At 57.0% G+C, this 25,700-nt stretch overlaps 2 protein-coding genes across 15 annotated transcripts; one reads left to right on the plus strand and one right to left on the minus strand.

Moving 5' to 3' along the window:
* Positions 1-311: 311 nt before the first annotated feature.
* SPPL2B (signal peptide peptidase like 2B) lies at positions 312-12,627 on the minus strand. 12 transcript variants are annotated; one of them, XM_080935436.1, is made up of 15 exons: positions 12,511-12,627; positions 7,059-7,178; positions 6,220-6,402; positions 5,785-5,874; positions 5,522-5,661; positions 5,298-5,437; positions 5,082-5,178; positions 4,567-4,683; positions 3,571-3,652; positions 3,337-3,411; positions 3,203-3,265; positions 3,013-3,112; positions 2,618-2,695; positions 2,236-2,396; positions 312-1,583 (listed from the first exon to the last, which is right to left on the minus strand). In XM_080935436.1, the coding sequence occupies exons 1-15, from the start codon at positions 12,556-12,558 to the stop codon at positions 1,323-1,325; spliced, it is 1,755 nt and encodes a 584-aa protein (XP_080791562.1). In that variant the 5' UTR covers positions 12,559-12,627; the 3' UTR covers positions 312-1,322. The 12 variants fall into 12 exon arrangements, with proteins under 12 accessions (XP_080791562.1, XP_080791564.1, XP_080791563.1 ...); XM_080935438.1 differs by having other exon boundaries at positions 312-1,580; positions 2,195-2,346; positions 5,298-5,440; XM_080935437.1 differs by having other exon boundaries at positions 2,195-2,346; positions 5,298-5,440.
* Positions 12,628-12,676: 49 nt separating this feature from the next.
* On the plus strand, positions 12,677-15,035 carry LSM7 (LSM7 homolog, U6 small nuclear RNA and mRNA degradation associated). Of its 3 annotated transcripts, none has more exons than XM_080935509.1 (4): positions 12,677-12,720; positions 13,245-13,335; positions 14,114-14,185; positions 14,771-15,035. In XM_080935509.1, the coding sequence occupies exons 1-4, from the start codon at positions 12,715-12,717 to the stop codon at positions 14,911-14,913; spliced, it is 312 nt and encodes a 103-aa protein (XP_080791635.1). In that variant the 5' UTR covers positions 12,677-12,714; the 3' UTR covers positions 14,914-15,035. The 3 variants fall into 3 exon arrangements, with proteins under 3 accessions (XP_080791635.1, XP_080791633.1, XP_080791634.1); XM_080935507.1 differs by having other exon boundaries at positions 12,704-12,720; positions 13,227-13,335; XM_080935508.1 differs by having other exon boundaries at positions 12,707-12,720; positions 13,242-13,335.
* The last annotated feature ends 10,665 nt before the right edge of the window (positions 15,036-25,700 follow it).

The raw sequence follows: 25,700 nt of genomic DNA on the forward strand, positions 1-25,700 counted from the left end.
CCTGGCCTGGAATGTGCCATATAGAGATGGGTGGCCAAGAACTGAGATGCGCCTACCTCGAAGTGTGCAGCCTGGCTGGGCAGCTCAGCGGTGGCTTGGGGCCAATCCGCATCCCTGGTCCTAACACAGCTAAGAGATTCCCTTTGGCAGGGCAAAAGCAGTGCATCACATGGACCAGTGGTGAGACCAGCAGGGGCCCAGGTCAGGGATCTGCAAGACCCAAGGGCACTGGGGAACTGACAGTTAGTTATGCCTCAGGTGTCCAGGCCAGACCAGGCTTCCCACCACCTTCACAGGAAAGGAGACCACTGTGAGTATGAAAAGCTGTTTAATCCCCTGACAACATAAAGCCAGGGCCCTCCGGGCACCGAGGAGCACCTCCACCTCAGAGGGTAGGACAGCTTGGACACCCAGTACAAAATGGCTCAAGTCCAAGTGGCAAAAGCAGGGGGCTGAGCCCCACGCTCCTCTGCTCACCCATTCTAGTCAGATGGTGCCTAGGGAAGTCTTCCCCCTACCGTCCCCAGAGCTCTAGGAGGACTGCCCAGCTGTCACTGCCTGTCGCCCTGCAGCAGACACCCTTTTCCATGCAAGTGTGGGTGGCTACGGCTCCCAGGTTCCATCACAGCGTGAAGGCCATGGCCTTGGTGACATGCAGCTTGTGTGGTGGGCTCCCTGCAGATCTGTCATGGAGTCCAGAGCCTGGTTGGTGAGGTAGAGGACAGACGCCAGTCCAGAGCCACTGCACGGAAGACTTGCATGTCTGAGCTGGTCAATCTGCTGGGGACATGGACCCAGCTACACCCGCCGGCTCCCACTGTGCCGCACTGCAGAACCGTTTGCCGGCTTGGAGCAGTGGCCAGCATTCTCAACTCCATCTTGGCGTGGGCTTTCCTAAAGGGGTCTGTACCCCTTGGGCAGGGTGCCCATATATAGGCCCCTCGAGGCTGCTCCCAACATAGAAACCTGCTTGTTGGGGTTGTTGCTCTGGCTGAGAGCCCTGTCATATGGAGGGAGGCGCAGCCGTAGGAGCATTCGCAGGGCGAGCATCAGCGAAGCACCAAAGGCAGTGCCTTGCATGGCGTGGGCAGCGGGTGAAGCTCATGGCCTGGTGCAGAGCAGAGCTGGGCACTGGAGTGCAGCTGTGGGAGGACAGACTGACAGCCTGGAGGCCACAGAGGGCTGAGCACCATGGTAGGGGATACTGCGCAGGTCTGTCACCCCGGTGGGTGTCAGCTGTCCCTGTCCTCTGCAGGTCCCAGGTGGCCGGCATCTGTGAGGCATGGAAGACTGCGAGGGCCCAGCTCTCGCGTCCTCTCTTCCTAGTCTGAAGTCCCTGGCTTCACCACGGGTATAGGCTGGGCTTGGTCCCCATTTGAGGGGCTGAGGGGACTGGCCACAGGGCTGTCAGGATCCTTGGCAGGGTCTGCAGCTCCTGCCTCCTCAGGCAGAGCTGCCTTCTCAGTGGACAGGGGGCTCTTGGCTAGCTCTTCACTTGGAGGTTGCTCGGAGAGAGAGGCATCCACATCCTTCGGAGGCACAGGTCCCTGGGTTGCGGCCCATGGGGACTGAGGTACATCCTTCTGGAGAGAGGAGGGGGCTGTGAGTCTGGGACCAGTCAGAACAGACCCCAGTGGGACAGAACCAACACAGGTGCGGGATACTTAGAGCAGAGGGCATGCAGCAACCACCCAGAGCCAGAACATTCCAGCCCCAGCAGCCAGCACCATCCAGGGCCCCTCAGCTGCACCCAGCCCCAGCGCAGCAGGTCCTAGGCAGAGGCACGGACGGGAGCGCTGCCCTCTCCCTCTCATGCCTCCACTGGTCTCCTTCAGAGCACAGAGCAATCCTACTCACTCCTGCAGTGAGACTCATCCTGTGGGGAGCAGTAACCCTCAAGTCTATGAGCACAGAGCCCCCAGGAAGACACACCCAAGAAGCAAGGCTCCTCTCAGGGAGCCATGTGGCACCCACTGCCTGAAGTGGGCAATTCCCCATCTCCCCACAGCCTTCCACCATAACCCCATCCTCTCTGGCTGATACAGGGCCTGGGGGCAGGGTTTGGTAATTCGGCAGGAGTATTCACAGCCTTAGGTCACACCCAAAGAGTCCCCACAGGAAACCAGAAAGCCCAAAGCACGACCTTCCAGCCAGGGGCTCAGCGGGAACACGAGGAGCTTGAACTCAACTTGACCTTAGGGGCTATCGCTGCAGTCAAAGCAAACCGGTATTCACCGCAAAACCGCTGCCCGTCCAGAAGGCGCCCAGCTCCCGGCGCCACAGAGCCACGGTGCAGCTGGTCAGCAGTGTACAAGGGACCAGGTACAGTAGTGCAGGCTGGCCGCGCTGCATGATGACAAGAGCCACGAAGGTCACCAGAAGGCCCAGGCCGTAGGCTGCGGGGAAGAGAGCGTCAGACGAGGCAGAATGGACAGAAGCTTCACGCACAGGGCTGTGCAGCTCAGTGGGCGGCCCCGGCAGTCGGAATGGGAAGCACTGCGGGTGCCTTGGGCCAGGCACCCAACTACTGAAGCCCAGCCCGGGACAAGTGCAACTTGGGGACCAGAAGATGACAGACAAAAGGCAGAGAAGAGGGGACAGCAGTGTGACCACCTACCAATGGTACAGGCCACAAAGTAAATCCTGGAGGACTGCACCTGGATATCAAACCTGTGACAGTAGGCCACCAGCAGCCCTGTGGGGAGGATACAGAGTCACCACGACTATGGCATGGCCATGGGTGACCAGTGAGACAGGACAGCAGGATCAGGCACACACTTCAGCATGTCCCCTGGCTGCACCAGTAATCAGTGTCCCACGGGGTGAAGCAGGGCCTGGAAGGGTCCTGCCATGGGGATGCTGACAGTGAGCATGCACATCATCTATGCAGCCTGGAAGACCTGGCAGGTGTGGCCATACAGCCATGCGCCACCCGACCCTTCCTGAACTCCCAGCATGGGCATTATGCCCCACAGCCCACCTGCTCACCCGCCCCGTGCACTCAGCCCACACCTGGCACCAAGATGTCTCCAAAGCCCAGGAGGGAGAAGGGCCGGTCACACAGGGAGAGCGGTGAGGTGTTCAGCCTGGGCACCTTCAGCACCATGGGCAGCTGTGGAGACAGCAGGGCTCAGCCTGGATGCCCACACCCACCAACCCTGCTGGGGCCACAGCCCATAGCCCACATGGCTGGGTGGCTAACCTTCTCATGGGTGGATGAGTTCGAGGGCCCGGTGGCCACCTCCACCATGATGCTGTTGCCACTCTGCACAAGACATGTTGTCAGCCAGGGCGGGGGAGGGGGGCAGGCAGCTGGGAGGGCAGAGGAGGACCTACCTTGGTCAGGAAGGGGGTGATGAAGACGAAGAAGACGTCATAGATGAAGAGTACCAGCAACAGCAGCGTGCAGGCCTGTGAGAGCCAGGGCCTGAGTGGCCGCCTGGCCCTGGCCACAGCCAGCACTGCCCTCGAGACCTGTGCTTAGGGCCCCAACACCCTGGACCCATATGCGCCCAAATCCTCGGCCCTCCACCAGGGACTGTGCCTGCCCCGCCCACTGGCAGCCCTCACCTTGAAGGTGGGCAGGCGGATGGTCTTCAGCATGTACAGGCAGAAGGCAATGCCCAGGGTATCTTGCAGGACCCATGCCCACCTGGGAGGAAAACGCTCACTCAGCGACTCAGAGCTCTCTCCCTGCCTCATCCTACACCAAGTCGACTCCACAGACCTGCCACCAAGCTACAAGCTCCACCCACCCTGCCCACACAAGGCCTCAGACTCCAGAAGCAGGAGCACGGCAGAGTGGAGCGGGGCTCTGTGTGGGGTACATGCCAGCATGATGGTTCTGTCTCACCTCTAATTCCCAGAACACACAACTGTGGAACTTAGGACTTTAGGACTGCCCAGGGCCTGGGTCAGGGCCTTGTAGCCCATCTTGAAGGGCAGAAGCAGACTTCTGTGGCAGCCACAGGACATGAGGACATGTGGGGACAGAAGGGACGAGCTTGGGCGGAAGCTTGGCCCTGTCCCACTCCTTCTCCCAGCATGTCTGTCAGCATGAAAGCCAGGAGTGCTTGGGCTGCGCCAGCTGGTGTCAGTGACAACCAGGAGCCAGGTGGGGACAGGCAGGCATGTCCTCAGGGCCATGGCGCCAGGCCTCTGCCTGGAAGGGGGATGTGTATGCATAAACACCCCGTGGGAATTCACTGCAGGAGAAAATGGAGCTTCCTATCACCACGGGGGCGGATGGCAAGTGGCACCCGGGCATCAGATGCTGCCTGAGCCCACGCCAAGATGTCAGTGACAAATAGTGGCTCTGGGCCAGCATGTCCCCCTGCCCTGCCCAGGAGCTGGGCAAAGGATGGACAGAACCCTTATCTAGATTCCTATCAGGGTATGGGCTCTTGGCCAGGCCTAAATGAAAGGAGACACGGGCAGCAGCAGCCGTGATGTGTAGCCCTACAGATGGGAAGCCCCAGGCCTCACTGGGCAGCGGGGGCACCCAAGGACAGCAGTGAAAGCCGACAAGGCGGCTGTCAGCAGGGACCGGGACATGGAAGCACTTACTGGTCCTCATTTCGGAAGACACCCCACACTACGGAGACAGTGACACAGAACAGGGCCAGCAGCAGCATCCGGGCCTGTGGGCGCTTGTGGAAGTACGGCAGGTTGTTGTCGGGGACCCTGGAGGGGACCACCCATCAGCGTCCTCTTCCTACACTATGTCTAGCTCACCTCCACACCACCCCGCCTGTGCCTGCTGGCCTGCAGTAACCGGTGCTCCCCTCACCTCTCCACAGGTGGCTCTGAGAAGCAGTGTCATCCAGGGGCAGTTGAGCCCTGGAGGCCTATGACTGCCACTCCCTTCCCAGCCTACCATCCTTGCTGCACTCCTTAGGGCCCCTGTGTCATACCCTGTGGCTCAGTTACACAGGAAGGGTACAGTGCACAGGCGACTGGAGCCCCAAAGCCTACCCAACCCACAGCCAGCACTTAGTAAGCACCTGCCGGCTCCCGGAATGCACCAGGAGGGTAGAGACTCAGGAGGAGGCCAGAGGGGCCTGGTCAGGCCTGGGGCTCACCTGCACGTGCAGAAGGGCAGCCTGCGCACACAGGGTGCCAGACAGCTGTAGAGGCCAGTGGAGGAGGCCAGACAGAAGATCCCAATGATCACATAGACTTTGGGGCCAGGCAGGCGGGGCACAGGACAGCAAGGGGCAGAAAAGGTAAGCAGTCAGGAGACAGCTCTGGCCCCTGGGCTCTGGGGGGCTCTGTGGGGCAGGTGACAGGTGACATACCCAGGCGGTCATAGAAGTAGTAGAGGAGCACAAGCATGAAGCAGCACATGACAACAAACATGCAGATCATGACCGGCGTCACGTCCACCGCCTCATCCTCCTGCTTCTCGGGCCCGTCGTCTCGCTTATGTTTCATGTACCTTCTTGGAAAACATCAGGGTCGCCAGGGCCACAGCTCTGCGGCTCAGCCCCTCCCACGGTGCCCAGAGTCACGCTGCACTCACCTCTTCACATCGTGACTGCCAGCCCAGTAACCGCCGAGCGCGACGGTGCCCACCGCCATGATGAAGATGATGACCATGTTGTAGTCCATCACCGGCTCGCTCGGAGCGTACAGTGCCACCATTACCTCATGGCCAAAGCGCTGTCCCCGAGAGGAGAGTGGGTTCAGAGGGTGGGCATCCCTGTGCCTCATCTTCGCCCAGAACCCACAGGACCTGCACCCAGGACCCAGCCTCTGGTCCCCCCCACCCTCCCTGGTGTCTACCCTGAAGATGTCTCGAAGGTCCCTGTGGCTTAGCAGGGCCACAGGGATGCTTATCTCCTCGTACTGTGTCTTGTTGCCTCCTGGAGGGACCTGCAGTGGACAGGAGGTGTAGGGTCAACCCAGCCCTCTGGCCAGGCAACTCCAATCCTCTTTTAGGCACCCTGTGTGCCCAGCTCTGCACCACACCTTGGTGTGCAGAAGGGCAGAAAGGCCTAGGGTTCATGCTGGCAGGGCCAGCCACCAAGCCCTGGGGCTCCTTGGCACTGGCCCGGCACAGGGTCTCTATCCCCCAGTGACTGATCAACCCCAGCTCTGGGGGCTATGGCCTCACAGACCTGTGCCCCCCGCTAATTACCAGCATTCCTCGCCATGGGGAAGACAGGGCTTCCCAGTTTCCCCACCACCCCAAAGGTAGTGGAGAGCCAAGAGCCCTACCAGCCTCTCCTTGCTGACTATCAGCAGCCCACGTGCCCCACTGCCCTGGGCCAGCCGCACTTTCTCATAGAAGGTACAGTTGCCCCGGGCCACCAGTGCAATTTGGTTGGTGAAGTCTTCTGCAGGAACATCAAGGTAGGAACAGAGCTGGGTCACGCTCAAGTCTCGAAGCTTCAGGAGAGACTGCAGAGGTGAATGGGGTCAGGGCCGCCAAGTCCCACAGACAAGTCAGAAAGCAAACAGCCCATGCTAACTATCCCTATCGGTACCCACACCAAGACAGCCAGGCAGGCTGTCCCCAGCTGCAGTGGGACATGGTAGAGTAACAACAGGTGCAGCACGACTCACAAAGCCCTCCCGAACTGCACTGCATGTCCTATGAATGCCTAGCAAGTGTCCCAGGCCTCAGTACAGGTTACAGTGGCATGACCATCATTCAAGGCTAAAAAGACATGCTGCCCTACTATGAGAATGCTGCCCCACTGTGAGACCTTGGGCCTGGAAGCTGGGGTCACTCACACATGCGCTCACACAGAGTACACAGAAGCTCATGCATACACCATTAAATGTGGATGGGAAGGGTAGAGAGGTCCACTCCGAGGACAGGCACCTCCCTGGAAACAGCATGTGGGGACAGGCAGACATGGGGTACTCAGAGGAGAGAGATGAACAGTCAGCCACAGTCTGAGGGCATGGAAGTGTAATACTGACCTGGTCTATCTGTGGAGACCAGCCTCCCCATAGCCCTCAGCCAGCTGCTGAGCATGAGAACCCAGACCCAGAGGGATGGAGGGGCCACCCACAGACTCCCGGGTAGTGTGACCTAGTGTGACACTCACCACTTTGTTGAGATCATGTGGCAAGTGGGCCCACTGTGGGTTGTAGAGGATGCAGTAGTCCCTGCCTCGGGTCCCACTGCTTTGGGACACCACTCGCAGCACGCCAAACTCACAGGCCGCCTGGAACAAGACAGTAGGGACTTTAGGACCTTAGTGAGGACACCAGAGAGGAGGGCAGACAGAGACAAGGCACAGTGGCACAGGCCAGTCATCCCTGCACTCTAGAGGTTGAGGCAGGAGGCAGGAGAATTGCCATGAGTTTAAGGCTAGCCTAGGCTGCAAAGACCTTGTTCCAAAGGTCGTCTCCCTCACTACTGTCCCTTGCACCCTCCTTCTAATCAGCTTTTGGGACAGCCGATGCTGCCATACCCGGAGCCTGGTTATAAGAGCCGGAGGCCCATGGCTGGTTCCCAGAGCCTGCTGTGTAACCAGTGCTACACAGGTGTCATGAGGTGTCTGCAGCCCTTCTCGACACATCTATAAGGACGGCTTTGCCTTGCCACTGGAGCTGCACAGGGCCTGAAGGAAGCCAGCCCAGCTCTCTGAGCTACAGTCGAGATAGGGATCCTGGGGCAGAAGTGATGACTGCTTGCATGCCCTGCACCCCTAGCCGTGGCCTTGAGCTGGGGCCACCCCCAAAACCATACATGGAGTTAAGGAGGGACATGTGCAACCCATAAGAGCAGCACATGGGGTGGATTTAGAGCAGGCTGCAGTCAGCTGTGTGGCTTCTACAGAGATATCCAGACACAGTCGAGGCTTAGCTGTGGGTACGGCATTAGACTTCCTGTAGGCCTCTGCTCTGGCAGGAGATGGGGATGAGGGAGGCGGGTACGGAGGTGCAGGCTAGCTCTACCGGCTAAGACAGTGAGTTAGCCAGTGCTAATGAGCACTTCCTGGGCTCCAGAACTCCAAGCTAAGAGAGGAATCAGACAGCAAAGAAGCAGGGTGCTAGGAAGAGACACCCCCACTGACAACCCCAGGTCTACCCTCAGTGAAGAATAAGGAGCTAGGCATGGTGGCTTCATGCTGGCAGAAGGCTTGTCAGTTAGAGGCCAGCCTGGTCTACATAAGGAAATCCACCACGGAGCCTGCATGGGCAAAGCTCAGCCCATCCAGAATGGCAGCAGTACCCAGAATGAAGAAAGCAGAGGCATGTGTTCCTCCATGCCGCTGCACCCGGCCTGCCCCTGCCGAGGGGGAGTACCACCACAGGCTGAGCTTGGACCATTGCTCCATGCCTGGGCAGTGTGCTCTTTCTGATAGCCTTGGTAGTCCTTACTGCTCAGCCTCCACAAAAAGGTTTTCAGTACAGGCCCTCAAGGTGGCCCAGCAGGTAAAGGTCACTTGAGGGTGGGAGGAGAGACCCCCACACACTGTTCTCTGATGCATTGTAGCTTACGCATACAAATACCCAAATTCAAGCAAAAATTATCCTTCAGGATTGTACCCTCATTGCACAATGCCATCCTTGAGCCTTACAGAGCCCACAGGTTTGTAAACAACACCATAAGGTGTCACAGTACAGCAGGTCCCCGATGCTGAAGACCCCGCACACTGGCTGCAGAGGACATAGATCAGGTTGGGACTAAGCAGACACCTGCTCCCTGTGAGCTGGTGAGGTCGCTGTGCATGTTGCTGGGGACACTGAACCAATAGCCAGCTAGGATAAGGGACCTACACGCCAGTGCCCTCACTAGCACATAACACGGGATGTGCTCGCTGGCATGACTGTTGCAGCTGTAACCAACTGCTTGCTTCAGGTCAGCTCTAAGGCCTGCCTCACAGTGCACAGTGGTGTCGTGGGCCAGGGCAAAGGCTTTGAGCTGGGGAGATCACAGTCCACAGCAGAAATGTAGCTGCTATTGTTGGCAGAGTCTCATGTAGCCCAGGCTGGCACCTGACTCTCTGTAGCTGAGCATGACCTTGAGCTGATCTTGCCATATCCACCCCATGAGTGCTAGGATGACAGGCATGTGCCTGGTTCTGTGATGGCAGGGATGGAATCCAATTCAGGGCTTCAGCTGTGCTAGGTAAACACTGTACCAACAAGTTAAAGCCCTGCCAGCACCTCTGTGGTTGTGGTGAATGTCTGAGATGTGCCTGTCAAGATACCTTCTACACAGCTGTGTTCTCTACACCATGGCTACCGTCAGCCCGGCCAGTCACAGAGAAAGGATCACTGTATCTACGTCAAGCTCCCAAGGCTCAGGGCTCTACTATAACTCTCCTGAACTCAGAAAAGCCTGTTGCTGCGGTCACAGAGGCAGCCCGCCCAGCCTGTCAGGAGCCCCAGGGATGCACGTTCAGTACTTGTGGGGCCAGCTTTCCAGTGACAATCACCCATATCCTGTGAGGACATCCCATAAGCTCACTGCTCTCCTGAGCTCCGCATGGGTGGAATCATTTCTGTTATGTGGGTGACCTATCTGGGGCAAACAGTTTTGTTTACATCTCCCCAGAAGATACTTGAAACCAGGGCTCTCAGAGCCCATTCCTTCTGGCTGCAAACTCCCCAGGGAGAGACTGGGTGTCACCTGAGAACCTGCTGTACAAACAGGCAGGGAGCATAGGAGCACGGGCTCGAGACGCTGAAGGACACCAACCTGCAGCTAGCCGGTGGCAGGATCCCTGCCAGAATGCCTGGGTTTCTCACACAGACCTGACTTACCAGTTTTGGGGGATAGGGATCCCAACTCAGCCTGAAAGACTGCAGGAGGCCCTGACCTCAAGAGGGCAGCATGAGAAAGGCCCAGGGTGCCCCAAACCTCACTGGACACCTTGACCACACACAGTGCAAGCAGCTGGGGACCTTATTTTCAAGTTTCCCCTGCAGGGACCCAGCTCTGGCTCTACTCTCTAGAGAGAGCTGAAACTCTGGCACCCTCTCCAGGCGGCTGGATGTGCCCCGGAAGGCCCTGGGCTGAAGCCATCACCAGTTCAGGGAAGGAGGAGGCAGAGGACAACTGAGACCACAGGCTCAGAGCAGTTGGTCTAAGAGCCACCCTCCCATTCTGGCCTCCTCCAAAACCTCCCTTCACACTGGGAAGAACCAGAACCCATCCCCAGGCACCCCTCAGTGTGGCCCTAGACACCCACCAGCCATGTGCCCCTCCCAGAAAGTTCCTTCCATGAGGGATTCGGGGGCCATAGAGGGGCCAGAGTCCACATCCCAAATTTGCCTGCCTTCTGTGTTTATAAAGTTTTATTGGCAAACAAAGTCATTCCTGTGCCGGCCTGGAGAGCAGAGTTCCCTGTGAGCACAGCAGCCGTGCTCTGCAATCAGGATGGGCTCTGTGAAAGTGACTTCTGTGTCAAGCGCAAATGGGCAGAACTGTCCTCCTCGCTGTGGTCACTGGCCACACAAAGGCACATTCACAGCCACCCACGCCACCTCGCACATGTCTCATCATCTTTCTACTCATTGCCAAGCAGAGCACAGCGACACTCCTAACAGGTCAGGCTCTTCCAAGAACCAGTCCCGGTCACACCTGGAAGTCTTGGAGACCAGCCCCCCCTCCACTGCACACTCACTTTGACACCGCCCCCAACACCACTTCAAAGAGGCTAGAAACCAAAACAGCAGAACCAGGAGCAGGCTGTGGGCTGCCTGGGAAGGAAGGTGGAGACCCTCAGAAAGACACCTGCACAGTGCCACTCAGGCACCCCCCCACACACACACACACTCCTTTCCTGGCTTACAAGGAGAAAGGTACAACTTGGGATCAAGTCTCTGAGCCAGGATCACAAAGAGCCACAGGGTGCCAGCTGTCAGAGTTCGTCTCAATATTGTCCATCGGGACCAAGAATAGTGCCCTGCCTGTTCCCCCAGATATAGACAGTGAGTACAGCTACACCCATGCAGGAGAAAGTCCAGGTGACACCCATCACCTGCCTGCTGAGTCCCCACCCACACAGTTACTGTGTAGCCAGGCCCACCCTTTGCTCCCACTGCCTCTCTAGTCCAGAGGAAGAACTGGAATCTCATCGTTTTGTGGAAACAGCTTCCCCAAGAGCAAGCACTCCCTGCTGCAAGGACCCTGACCCCACATGCAAACACCATCTCTCACACCTGGGGGGAGGGGGAGCACTGAGGTGACCTCACAGGTGCTTCCCTCTTCCATCCTCAGAAAACTCCTATTCATCCTTCAGAACCTGTCATTATCACTATCCCTGAAAAGCCCTCTATCAGACCAAAAAGAGACACCCCCCCCCCACACACACACACAAAGGCACAGACTGGTCCCAGGGCAGGTCCAGCCAGGAGAGACTGCATGGCCAGGAAAATTCCCCCATCAAAAGAAAAAAGAAACAAGGAGAAACCAGAACAGCCTTGGTGGATATCACCTGCACAAAAAGCAGTTCAGACAGGCAGGTGGCCTGCTACCACGGGCAGGATGCCCTGACACACTTTCAAAAGCTCATGCTCAGCCAAGAGCAGGATGTGGGGATAAAAGTGGCCAAAGAGAGATGTTGGCCACATGGTGGAGAGCGCAGCAACCCCATGACTGCTTTAATGCTTAGCCAATCAGGAGGCACATACCATCCGGCTGTGCTGCTGGGGAGGCTGAGGCTGAGCTGAAAGCTCACTACCAGCCTGAGCTATACAGGGAGACCCCGTCACAAGTCTGTAATCTCAAAAGGGAAAAGAAAAAATATTTTAAAAAGGGACGTGGGCTCTTGTTCCGTGAACAGAGTCCAAGAGAGAACATACATAGTGACAATCACAACAGGGCGCACAGGCCATCTTTCTGACCCTGCCCAGCAGCCCTAGGCTGCAGCACTCCAGGATCCTCGGGAACTGGAGGATGGTGCCACAAAATACAAAACAACAAAGGAGTCTAATAACTAAGCCAGGAGTTGCGATGCAGCACGTGAGAGAAAGAGGCAGACGCTCTGCGTTGAGTTCCAGGGTAGCCAAGCCTCACAGGGTGTTCATGGCCAACCAGAGACCAGCCTGAGCTGCGGAGCGAGTGTGAAGTCAGCATGGGTTTCATAGTGAGTTCAAGGCTAGCCTGGACTACACAGTGAGTTCAAGACAGCATGCATGCTACCTGTCTCAGAAAGCAAAGCACATCAAAAGCCAGCCTCCTGCCAAGGCACATCCCGCGCACAAATGAGGCGCCCACAACAGAAGCTCATCCCCAGCGTTTTGCTTCGACCCTGAGGTGGAGACCCCCTTCCGCCCAAGGTCACAGAGCAGAAGCCGGGGAGCGGGGCTGCAAGCACCTCGGGAGCCGCGCTGGAAGCCCCGGGAATGGAGCCCGGGGACTCGCCCCATTCTGTATAAAGGGAAACTGAGACTGGCAGGAACGGCGGCGACGGTTGGGTCCCCGGGGCGCAGGGCGGGCTAAGCCTGGCCGGAAGTCTGCGGTGGCAAGAGCGAGTGGACCGCAAGGTCACGGTCACGGTCAAGAGTGACGGGGCCGAGTCAACCCGCCGTGGCGCTCACCTGGGCCGCGAGTAACAGCAGGGCTGCGGCCAGCCGCGCCGCCGCCATGTCCGCGGGTCCCACCGCAGCTCTAGGCGGAAGGTTTCCCCGGCAACGCCTTCGGGACCCTGCGACGCGCATGCGCGAATCTGCGTGTGTGCGCGAAGGCCCTCTCGCTAGGAAGGGGCGGGGCGGCGCCTGCGCGGGCCGACGCGCGGCGACAAGATGGCGGTGAGCATTGCTATGTTGCGGGGGAAGCAGGGCTACGGGCACGAGGGACAGTGGAGGCGAAAACAGGCAGACTAAAAGGAAATGAAGGACGCCCGAAGATAGAGATACAGGGTGCTGAGGATGGGAGCCATGTGGGACCGCAGACAGGGGACTTGGGGATACAGACCAGGTGACGTGGGATGCAGACATGGAACATGGGGATGCAGACGCGGGACGTAGGGGCCGTGGAATGCAGATAGGACGTGAGGATGTAGACACGGGACATGGGGGTTGCAGACGAGGCAACATGGAGGCGTGCACAGGAAATAGTGCAGCTGGGGGATGTAGGGATGCAGATGAGGACATGGGCATGCACACAGAAATGCAGACTCAAGGGCATAGAATTCAATTATAGGCCACTGGAGATGAGGGTGCACACAGGATTATGGGGGTTTGAGGTGGAAAGGAGTCCCTGGGTGCCTGGCCCAGGCAAGAGGGATGTGGGAAGGTTGGACCTCTCTCCTCAGCGCCCCACCCTTCAGCAGGACAAAGAGAAAAAAAAGAAAGAAAGCATCTTGGACCTGTCTAAGTACATTGATAAGACCATTCGAGTGAAGTTCCAGGGTGGCCGGGAAGGTGAGTGGGTAGGGCAGGGACCCCTAACACAGAGCTTGGCCAAGGTCACAGCAAGCAAGGGAAGCCACTCAGCACAGGCATTCCAACAAGGGCTAAGCTTGGGCTACCATGCACCATTGAAAGGTATGTCCCAATAGTGGGTGAGGAAGTGGAGTCCCAGGAAAGGGGTTAGCACCCAGACCAGTGGATGGATCCTGAAGGAAGGGGCCAGGGTCCATGAGGAGGTGGAAGGAGGCAACAGGAAGACGTGTCCATAGCAGGAACCCAGAAGGTTTCTCAAGACGAGGATAGAAAGTTGCAGGCCATTTTGACTTATGTAGCAAGACCTTGTCTCCAAAATTCAAACAGGGGTGGGGCTGTATCTCTGGGTAGATTGCTTGTTTAGCATTTGTGGAGCCCTGGGTTCTATTTCCAACCCCATGTAAACCTGGCATGGTTGTCTAAGCCTGGCATTCCAACACTAGGGAGTTGAAGACAGAAGGACCAGGCTGCCTAGTGAGTCTGAGACCAGCTTGGGCAAATGAGACCCTCAAAAAAAGAAAGAAAGAAAAAGGCTGTTTTGTGTTGCATGGAAGCTGTGTAGAATTCAGTGTGGGTGATGATAAAGTTTTATTGACACTCACAATCTATAACCCCTTCCTTACTGGAAAGAAGAGGGTTGGAGTCACAGTGACTAGGCCACCACACTTCCTTCCCCATGGGTCCCTGTACCGGGTTCTGTGTGTTGTGTGGTGGACTGACACCCTTCTCTATCTCTCTCCCCCCTGTGTTCCTCAAGCTAGTGGTATCCTGAAAGGGTTTGACCCACTACTCAACCTGGTGCTGGATGGAACCATTGAGTACATGCGGGGTGAGTGTCCATTTGTCAATGCTGGGGGCCTGTGGGGTCAGACTATACCAGGTGCAGGTCACTTCCTGATTACCATTGACCAGCAGGGATGTGGCAAGCTTACCAGGCTTGAAACTTCCAGCTCCTCCTCAGGTAGCTAGCTGGCTTTCTCCTCAGCCCTCAGGAGACTCAGCAGGAGTGGTGGCCACTGTCCTCTGCCAGGAATGTCTGTCTGCATCAGGGGCTCTGAGGCTCATGGGCTCTCAGCTCTGTGTAAGCAGGCCCACCCTGTAATGCCCTGAGCAAATCCCCCACCATCAGCTTACCCCTCTCCGGCCCTCCTGTCAACTGGGTCTAATTGCTTACCAGTTCCACCCACTATCCACCCTCTCCAGTGCCTCTGCTGCCCAACAGATACCTCTTAGAGTTCCTGGGGTCAGCATAGGCCCTTTAGGGTCCTTGACACATCCTGGAGATTGCCAGCTCTTCCTTCAGCCACCCTCATGGTTCTCCAGAGCGTCTGGATCCATCGGTCCCCGGAAGAGCTGACTGTGGCATGCTAATGGAAGATCCGTCCTTAATTCCTCTTGCCTGTCATTCCCCCAGACCCTGATGACCAGTACAAGCTGACAGAGGACACTCGGCAGCTGGGGCTCGTAGTGTGTCGTGGCACCTCGGTGGTGCTCATCTGCCCGCAGGATGGCATGGAGGCCATCCCTAACCCCTTCGTGCAGCAGCAGGACACTTAGCTGCAGTGGAGGGCAGCCCGGCCCCAGGGACCTTCCGTCTATGGCGTGAACTTCTGTTTGATGTTTTGGTCTTTTGTTCTTGTTTTGTTTTTTTTTTTTTAATAAAATTGCCCATGTGAGCATTCTGGTCCCCTCCCCACCCCTTCTGCTTTGTCACTTTGATCTTTGGAGAAGATGGAGCCCTTCCTCAGACACCATGGTCCAGGGCCAAACACAGTACAGCAGGGGACTGGCCCAGGGATAGGAGAAAACTGGGCACCTGAGACCCCGAGGCCCGGCCAGCCTCACCTGGCCTTTCTTCATGTGGTGTCTCCTCAGCACTGGCCAGTGCCTGTTTTCTCTGCCCAGGGGAACTAGGAGGCCCTGAGAAGAGGACGGACTAACAGGGACCCTGAACCCTGAGGTTCCTCAGGCTGGGCCTTGGGGCGCTGTGCCCCTGTGAGACAACTGAGAACTAGGAAATTACTTGTGTCCCTCATAGTCTTGCCTGGCCCTGTAGCCTCTGGCTCATGGAGCACAGGTACAACCCTCAGGGACAGTCAACCCACTCCTAAGTTTGGGGAGCCCAACAGGGAACAGGAGAGAAAATCTGTGCCCCCCTCCCCAACTTCCTTCCTGTGGAACTTAGGGGAAGTGTCCCACTTTTGCTGAGCTACAGTCCTGGAGTGTGAACACCCCAACTCTGCCACCACAGTGATGGTACAGGCCCTGGAGGCTAAGAGCTCAGAAACTGGCATGAAATCGCTTCACCCAGGAGTGACTGACCCAGTTCCTAAAAGCTAACAGCTGTCTGCTCATCATGGATGGATGATCTACACAAAATAGGGTGGCCCCTGCTAGGTTCCGAGTACTTTTCCTCAAAGACAGCAGGCTGTAAATCTGACGGCTACACCATGTCGTGGCAGGCTTGGAGCCAGTCTAGTACCTGTTGTCTGGAGACACAAGTGCAGACCCTTTCTCGTTGGGGCCAGGAAATGTCTGTTGGTCCTGCACTTGGGAGGCTGAAGCAGAAAGGTGGCAAGTTCCAGGACAGCCTGGGCTACAGAGCAAGACCTCCCTCAGCCATTACAGAAAACAGGCTAGCGAGGGGGCCCAGGTAGGGGTGTTTGCTTTACAGCCTGACAGCCTCGGTGTGGTCCCCAGAACCTACGGAGGGAAAGATAATTGCAAGTTGTTTTCGGAACACATGTCCTGGTGCTTGTACACACAGATTCACACAGAAATAAATAAAATGGAAACCACAGGGGACAGACAGCCTGGGTGACGCTGTCCAGACATGAGACAGGAAGGCTTCATGCTTCTGTGTGGATATTCGTTACACAGTGGGGCATCAAAGAGACTGACACAGCCCAGGATCAAACTGCAGACAAACAGCATATACAGAAGAATCTCATTTGTGGTGAGCTCTCTGGTTTTCCAAGACGGGGTTTTTCTGTAACCCTGGCTGTCCTGGAATCATGTCTGTAGCCCAGGGTGGCCTTGAACTTGCAGAGGTCTGCCTGCCTCTGCCTCCTGATGCCAGAATTGTAGACCCATCCACGCCCGGCCCCTAATTTTTAAGCTTGAGGTTTCACAGGTGTGTGCCTGGGTTTTGTAGACAATGATGTCCTGCCAAAAACAACAAAAGGTTAAATGTTTCTGAAGAGTCCCATGTCACCTTTGGGATGGAAGAAAGTGGTCTAAGGTTGTGGGGAGCCTGATCCAGCTGAATGTTTTAATATTTTTTAGAAGGAGACATTTAATATTTAATGTTTTTACTTAATATTGCATTAAAGTTTTAATATTTTACTGGGAGTCGGAGTGGAGAAAGGAGACAAGCAAGGGCAGACTATGGAGACAGATCAGAGGCAGAGGGGCCGGAGCAGCAGGGAGGGGCCAGGGCAGCAGCACACAGGACCCAGCCTCCATCCTGCTCGCCTGCTAACTGGCCGTCCCTGACTCCCACTCACATCCCACCTTCCAGCTCCCCAACGGCCAGCGCAGGCCTCGGGCTGCATCAGAGGGTTCCTGCCATCAGCCCGTCACACCACCAAGGCCCTTCCTTGGCTTGCAGATCTCTGAAGAGAGGCTGCGGGTCTTGTGAGGGGACCAACAGCCATGCGGCAGCTTGACTGCAGATCAGCAGGACACCCCGGAGCTGCCACTGTCGCAGCAGCTTCCAGACATGTCGGGAAGTGGGCCAGATCCTCTGGGCACTGATGACTGCAGCTCTGCCTCGCCTCACCCCACCCGCCTTGTCTGGCTCACCTAGCCTTCCTCCAAACCTTTGCATAGTCCTCATTCTGTGTTTTGATAATGCAGTTGAGGCCCAGAGATGGTAAGAAACTTCACCTACTCTCTCACAGCCTCCACCTAACGCAGGCGGTGCCTCTCCAGGGCTGCCTCCTTCTTCTCTGTGGCATCAAGCCCTTCTCTAACCACACAGGCCTTGGGGACATGGATGCTGAGGGGACATTGGGGTGCAGGTGGGGGCTAACTGTCAGTAGCTTGAAGACAGTGCATCAGCACTGGAGGCAGGAGGGTTACAAGTTTAAGGTCATCTTTGGCTACAAGGGAATGAGGAATGGGGGAGGGGAAGAGAAAGCAAGTGGCAAAGAGTCTAGCCAGGACAATGGAAAAAGGACCCGTCGTCTCTCACAATACAGGTGCACCCTGGACAAGCAAAGGGAGCCCTTGCTCCAGCCCTGGCAAAGTCCCAGAAGGACCCAGATAGCTCTTCGTAGAACAGGACCTTCTGCCACCTAAACCCTAACCCACCTGCAACGGAGACAAGTCTCTGCTCAGCGAACTGGACACATGGCCTCACCCAGGCTCCTCCAGAAAGAATCCAGGCGCTGTTGGCTTCTGGGGAACGCTTCCCTCGCCAGAGGAGCGAGTTAGACTCCACCAGGGAATCCAGCCCCACTTCAGAGCCTGAAGCTCTGGGATCTCTCTGAAGCTTTTCCAGAGGGGCCCAGTTACCTTAGCACTTTCCACGGGCTCTGCAGCTGTCCCTGTCTGGGGGGTGGGGGGGACACAAGCCTTTCACACAATAAAAGACTCTAGTGGGTGAGCTTTAATCCTCTCAGCAGGCTTGTGCCCTCTCCTCACAGCTCACACCCAGTATCCAGCAGGGCTCAACCTGAGCAGCAGAGACCACAGGACGCTGTAGCCACCAACATTCCCATGCTAGGCAGCAATGTGACCGGGAGAGGCAGGAGATGGAAGTGGAGAGGGCCAGACTGGGTAGTGCATGCCTGTGAGCCCATCTATGGGGCCCCTGAGGTAGGAGGATCACCAGTTCAAGGCCAGTCTGTGCTATACATTCAGACCTAGTATCCAAAACAAAAAACAGGCTGGCAGGGTTGCCCACTGGTTAAAGGCACTTGCTACCAAGTCTGATAACCTGACTTCCATCCCCAGGACCCACATGGTGGAGGAGAAGACTAACTTCCACAAGGTATCCTGTGTCCTGGACACGAACTCGATGGTAGAAACCAGATCCAAACCATTTGGGGATCCACCCACACTCTCCCTTCTACCTAGTGCCTCTCTGGCTACTGCTGTCAAAAATATGTTTGTGATTCATCCATATCCATGGGTCACCTGACACCGTTCATCCCCTCACTCCATCCTTCAGAGATGCACAGTCTACACCTACAGAAGTATAGACCCAAGATGGAAACCCCTGTGAGGCCGCAGAGGGCGTGGTCAAGATAGAGCCCCACCTAGAATCCGCCCAGTGAAAGGTTAGGGGCGTGGTCAAGATAGAGCACCACCTAGAATCCGCCCAGTGAAAGGCTAGGGGCGTGGTCAGGGGTGGTGCCACCGACTAGACTTCCCCAGTTTCTGATGGACCATACTGGCATCCAATTGAAGAATCCTGAAGCAGGAGGATGGCAAGCTGCAGGCCAGTTAGTGCTACAAAGCTAGATCCTGTTCAGATGTGGACAGAGGACTTAAGTCGGGTCCTCTGTGAGAACAGCTAGTGCTCTAACCACTGAGGAATCTCTCTAGAGTCAAGCCTCCGCCCCTACCTCCCCCTTCCCTCCCCCCCTTCCTCCCCCTTCCTTCTCTCCCTTTCGTTTGTGTTTTGAGACAGAATCTATATAGTCCTGGCTGGCCCGGAACAAGAGGCCATTTTTACACGTTCCCTCCGGGCATGAGTGCAGGAACACAAAGCCAGCCGTAACCCTCCCCACCTAGAGCTCTGTGTCTCCCAGGTTTCCTTCAGGTAAAGTGTTTGTACCTTTTCCAATGAAATCACCCCTGTAACTGTCTAAACATTTATTGTTGGCCACAGACAGCCTTGGGGATAGCACATACCTGCTCAAAGCCACAGGGGGTTAACCTGATTCTCAGTTTACAGATGGAGCTATTAGGGATCACAAAGTTTGTCACTGATCCGAGCTTGCACAGTAATGAGCCTGCCAACCTGGGCCTAAGCTGAAGACACCTGGAACCTGTCGCTGCACACCTTGATATCTGACCACTACCCTCTAGATACGTAGGGGAGGCCACTGGTCAGCCACTGGGAAAGCTGTCCTCCGCTGCTTGGAAGATGCCACACGACTATGGTGACCACAATCTAAAAGGGAAGAAACACAGGGCCTTTCATTTCAAAACCCAGTTCTGTGTATCCGGGTCCCTACTGAAGTTCAGCGTGGAGACCCCCACGCTGTTCCCAGACCATAATGAGCATGCCTGTCTCCTAGGCAGTCACTGCCCCCTCAGCCAAACCCAGGCTTCCCCGTCAGCAGGAACCACCCTTTTCACCCAGGTGGTATATCTCCGTGGCAACGTCTGTCACCTCCACAGGTGGTTGTAACCTTGGCAACCAGGTGCTAACTGCTCCACTGCCTGCAAGGCTGTGACCCTCCTGCAGCTCTCCCACGCAGCCTCCCCACTGGTGTGACTCTGAAGAGCTGCGAGGTGGGGATGGGGAGAGGGAACCTGCCAGGAACACTGAGTTCAGAGAGGGCAAGAGACAGCAATGGTCACACAGCAACTGGGCCTGGGGACTTTACACCCACCACCTTCATCCAGGCCTTACACACAAGTGGAAAGTCTATTAAGTGCCAGCTGTATGCATGGCTCAAGCATATCTCTGTCCTCAGCTGACTCATGGGTGACAGCTGGCTGAGGGGAGAGGGCAGGGGATACCTTGGTCTTTGGAAGCTCACAGTCTCCTGCTCAGACCACCCCTGTCCAGTTTGCCATCACTTATGACGCTAGTTCAAGCAGGAGTTTATTGGACGCCAAGCGCGTGCAAGGAGGCCGTGCTTAGGAGAAAGGGGGAAGGGCAAACATAAATAGGATGAATGAGTAAATTATAGGATATCTTAGGAAATTGCAGGGAGGCTGAGAACAGGGGACAGAAGGCAGCCGGGTTGGGATGTGAGTCAGGAGGAAGCAGGGGCGGGTGGGGCAGACGCTGGGGAAGGCTTTCTGCTTTGTAAGGGAACAGCATGTGCAAAGGTCCTGCGGTGGGAACCAGGCCCTTCAGCTGTGGTCCCACCTGCTGTTGCTCTTGTCTGCAGTGTAATGAGAGATAGGTGGACAGAGCCCTTGTGCCCTCAGTCATTAAAGCTGTAGTCTGCATTGCCAGGCATGGGAGCTCTTTGGTCCTTGTAGTTGGATGGGCAGGACCTAGAATGGGGTCCAGGCAGGTGGTCAAAGTCCCTGAGCCTCCCTGGATCCACCTCTGGCTTTGGTCGTAGCTGTGTCCCATCCACAGAAAGTCTGCTGTACCATGTAGCTTGGCGTGCAGTGGGCACTCAGCAAATGCCTGTCCAGGAGTCCCCAGAGCCAGGGTCACAACCTCAGAGACTCAGAGAAGGGATGCAGTCTGCCTGGGGTCACACAGCATAGCAGTACACACACAGGGCCAGCCTGGTGTGGAGCTGGGGGTCTATCTCTAAGGATATTGGGGGTGGGCACCTCTCCTTGCCTCTTGGCTTGTATAGGGACCTGGTCTGTGGCCTCACAGGATGCAGTTTCTGGGCCCCTGGCCAGTGTGGCAGTCTGGGAAAGGAGCCTGCCTGAGTCACAGGTGGCAGAGCTGCCTGCCACTAAACCTTACTGGGGGACAGAGAGAGCACATGGTGGGGGGGTACAGGACATGCCCAGCTCCCTGCAGCTAGGCCTACAGGTCACCCCTCTCCAGGAACAGAGGCAGCAGAGCCTCTAGCACACTCAGTTTGCTACAATGAAGACAGAGCCAGATGCAGCCAGCTCCACAGGATGGCTGCTCACTGAACCTCAGACAACCTAGGTGACTGTCACCTCTCCCTCTCATACCGTCCACCCTGGACCCCCAGGCTGAGCCTCCAGCTTGGGAGGTGCTGGTCTGGTTGGTTCACATCCCAGCTCCCGTTTCCTTTCTGCTTAGGCTGGCTCCTACCAGTCTCAGAAGGGGGTGGGGTAGGGCTGACCTCAGTGCAATGTGGCCTCTCACCAGGCAGGGCCTCTCAGTGTCACCCTGGCTGTCCTGGAACTCACTCTGTAGACCAGGCTGGCCTTGAACCCAGAGATCCACCTGCCTCTGCTTCCCGAGTGCTGAGATTTGAGCTAAGATTGATCTTATTTTTGACCCTGCATTGCATACAGGAGCCCACAAACCAGAAGGTGGCCTCAGGTTCCCTGGCACTGGAGTGACAGATGGTTGTGAGCTGCCATGTGGGTGTTGGGACCCAAACTGTGGTCCTCAGCAAGACCAGCCAGTGCTGTAGCTGCTGAGCCTTCTCTCTGGCTCCCCCTCTTACCTCGGGGTTCTCACCATGTTCGCCTATGTAATGTATGCAGCCATCTACCTACTACCCACACTAGGCTGCATGTGCCAACGTGCACAGTGCAGTCCCAGGCGCAGGGAAAGACACATGGTAGGGAAGGGGACGGCGGCAGCCACAGCCCCTGATGGCAGGGGGAGCAGTGGAGAACCAAGGAGGACTCTGGAACTCACTGAGGAGAAAGGCCACTGGGACAGAGACTTGGCGGAGCTGGCAGGTGTGCGGTACAATGCAGATGGTGGAGGCCTGTCCTGGGAGGGAGGGGACAGCGGAGAGTGGGCAATTTCCAGAAGGTTCCAACGGGACAACCTGTCGTATCTGGGGAGCCCCCAAGCATTTCTCAGTACTCAGTGTGTGCGGAGGCCCCGAGGACAGGGATGTACTAGGCACGCGGGGTACCCTGGTGCTACGTCCCCATCTGCCCCGACCTGCTCCAACACGTGTTGTCGCGCGCGCCCCTTGCAGCTCGCGCGCGCCCTGGCCATGCGCACGGGGATGCGCGGCGTGGACGCGCACGACGGAGCCCGGGAGCTGGCGGTGGCGGCGGCTGGCGGCGGCTGGTGGCGGCTCCGAGCAGCCCCCCGCGCCGTCCGAGGAGGAGCCGCCCAGGTGAGTGACAGCGCTGCAGTCGGGGACCCCTCCAGGCCCCCCACGCGCGCTCCTCTCCAACCCTTCTGCACCCCCCGGGGAAACTTCAGGGTCCACCCCGCCTCCAGAGATGCAGAGCCTAGGGGATCGAGGGGCGCACATTGGGGAGCACCTTGGGGGACGCGGAATGGTGATGCGCACTGCGGCAGGGGGACACCCGGGATGGAGCTGCGGCTGGGCGCCCGGAGGTCCCCCGCCAGCCAGTGCAGGGCAATGCGCTCGAGGTGAATTGGGGGGGTCTACACGCGGGACTCACACATTTTGGGGGTCTCGATCCCGTGGGAGAAAGGACTGGGGTGTTGGGCAGAGCCTCCCGCTGGGCAGGTCTGTGTCCCAGGAGCGGCCACGGTGGTGGGGGTGTCTGTCTATCCCATCCCACAGGCCAGGCCTGGTGTCCCCTGGGTACTGGGCCTGATTAGGGAGGCCACTGGGCCCCATTCAACAAGTTGAGAGGTTCAGAGCTTGGGTTCCAGTTGGACATGGTGCGTGTTCCCACCCTACCTTACGATCAAGAGCTCCCACACCAGCGTCCCCAAGACACAGGTGTCCCTCCTCCCAGTGGGGAATACTCAGAACTTGGGGGCCTGATGCATTTGGAAAGCTGTATCGGTGCGGTGCCGGGAGGCTTCTTGTGTATGTGGAGGGGAACCCAGAGCTCAGATAGGGCTTGAGATCCTGTGGCTCCGGGTGGCTTGGTGGGTGGGTGGGTGGGGCATCTGATGCCCGCCTTTGGTAACAAGGAGGGGTTATTAGGGTTTGGAACTTGGAGATTTTTAGCAAATAAAGAACTATCAGGCTGAGGGTAACCTGGGTGGGCTCCCCGGAGGAGGCACCAGGCTAGAAAGGTTGTAAGAAGGGTGCTAAGAGGTGAATGATTTGAGACATAGAGGAAACAACCCTCTGAGACCTGAGGGTCAACAAGCTCAGCCCTGGTCCCTTTTCTGAGCTGCAGGGAAGGCTTAGAATGGTGTCAGTTCACCCCATGAGTGTCCCTTCCACAGACACCCAGGACGGGGTGGGAGTCTCAGTGGGTTGCCCTCAGCTTCCTAATTGCTCTTCTGTCCCTGGCTCCTTCCTACAAGTGACACCCCATCCTGGCAAACACCTCCCCCCAGGACCAGGGTATCGAATCCTGATCCATCCGGGCCCTGATATTGCTCTAGCTAAGATGTTAAAGAGTCCCTTTGTCAGCTCCAACCCAAGCAGCACGCATGCGGGTCCTGCCTCAGTGTTTCCATCTGTAGAGTGGGGGTGGGCGCTGTCAGTTGCAACATCCCCAGTTGCAGCCAGGCACGTGGTTGTGCTTGGAGGAGCATTCAAGGTCCCGGAAGCCAAGGGTTTGTGCCTCTTCCCCGGGCGCTCCTGACTCACTCCCAGCTCACCAGGTAGGAAGCCTTGAGAACGCTTTCCCAGCTACTGTTCCTCCAGTGTGGGCAGCTGGGTGAGCCGCCCACCACCTCCCGTGTCAATCTTGAGTTCAGAACAACGAGGAGTTAGGATTCAGTGAAAACAGCTGGTGTGAGACTTGCTGTCCAATGCTCATAGGTGAGTGAGCTGGACCCCCCTCCACACAGACACCCACATGAAGTGGACCAGGACCAGGGTGTCAAGCCCCAATCCCCCAGTCTCCTCACCGCCCACAAATGCCGCCATTTCTTTTCTCAAGGCTTGTGGGTGAGAGGACACAACATATATTGGGGGTTCAGTATTTGCCAGTCTAGAACTTCCTCTTTCTCACTGCTGTGGTGGGCAGTAGGGAGCCTACCACTCCCCTCAGGCTATTAAGGAAATTGGGTCAGGAGCCCCCCCAAAAGTGTCCAGGCCCCACAGCAGATGGGAGGCTAATTAGGCTTTAATGAATTGTCATGGATTAAAGACCCAGGAGGGCCGAGATCTAGGCCAGGAGAATGGACCAGCACTGGAGATGGGGGCTGGGAGAGCATCCCCAAAAGTATCCCTTAGAGGGGGTGCTGTGTGGGGGTGTGCCAGGCCCATCCGCACACCACTTTATTCCTACACTCTCATTGTGGTGGGGGTCCCAGGGGTGAAGGACAGGTAGCCACTGAAACCTGTCACCCCTAGCACGTGGGTTGGGGCCTCAGTACCTTGTGGCCTAGTGGAGCCCAGGATTCCTCTGCCATGCTCTGGCTTCCCTTGGGCTGAACACTTCTTTGTCCGTAGCCAGAGAGTTAGGAGGCTAGGAGGAGAGGCCTCTGTTTTCTAGACTGTTCCATGGTTGTAGGCCTTAGGAAGCTCTAGCAGACCCACAGTGTGGCTTCTGCAAGTGTCAGACTTCAGAGCAGGAAGCAAATCTATCCTCTCAGCAACAGAAAGCAGTGCCTGGGTGCCAGAGGCCACATGCTACTCTCTCCTCCAAACCAGTGACCCTGGTGTGAGTCCCCATGACTGCTGGAAGAAGCTACCACCTGCCACACACACACACACACACACACACTCACACACATTCACTCACACTCACATACACACATTCCCTCCTAAGACCCAGGTTGGCCCAGGGAACACCCCCCACCACCATGGTCCCATTTCCATAAAGAACAGCGGCAGGCATACAGCAGGTGTCTACTAAATGCTTGTAGAATGGGAGTCATTTGGACACCTACTCCTAACCAAGGCAGCACCTTGTGGAAGTGGCTAGAAGCGGGCCAGTCAGAGGACAGCGCCCCAGCCCTGGGGTCCTGTTTGGCCTTCTGCAAAATGGGAAGCCAAGGCTGGAGAGAGATGAACGTCTTTCTGCTCACAAAGTCATGGGCGAGCAGACCCTCACCCTGGGCGTCTGGATATTTTTGTGCAAATTCGAACAGGTCCGTGGGGGTCAGAGGACGACTGGGTGGGAGTCAGATCGCCTCTAACACCGTGTGGCTCCAGGGATGGAGCTCAGCGGTGGCGGCCAGTGCTTCCTAAAGTGCATCTGATGGGCTGCTCTCCTGCTTGGTTCCTCTCATGGCTCCCCATGTCCCAGGCTGAGAGGGAATACCTTCCATCCAGCATGCGGCAGGGTGACCCGACCCCTCAGTGCTGCCCTTCGTCATCATGTGCCCCTGAACCTCCGCTGGAAGGTTTTCCAAACCTTCAGTTCATGTATTTGTCCATGTTTTATGTCTGCTCACCCTCGGAGAACTACATGATAGGAAATGTCCAGAATTGAGAGTTGGACATGGATTTGTAGGTAGCTGGGGGCTGGAGAGGGGCCGGGTGACGGAGGTCGAGTTAGAGGCGTTTGTTACATGAGAATGCACTTAGAAGCCCTGGGGGTCCCCTTGAAATCATGGGACCCCATTCCAGGGTGACATGAGCCAAGGGTTGGGAGGACAGTGACTGGGCAGGCTGGACCCTGCAATCAGGCCCTGCCAA

The sequence above is a fragment of the Micromys minutus genome, assembly GCF_963924665.1.
Source record: "Micromys minutus genome assembly, chromosome: 22".
NCBI lineage: Eukaryota > Metazoa > Chordata > Mammalia > Rodentia > Muridae > Micromys > Micromys minutus.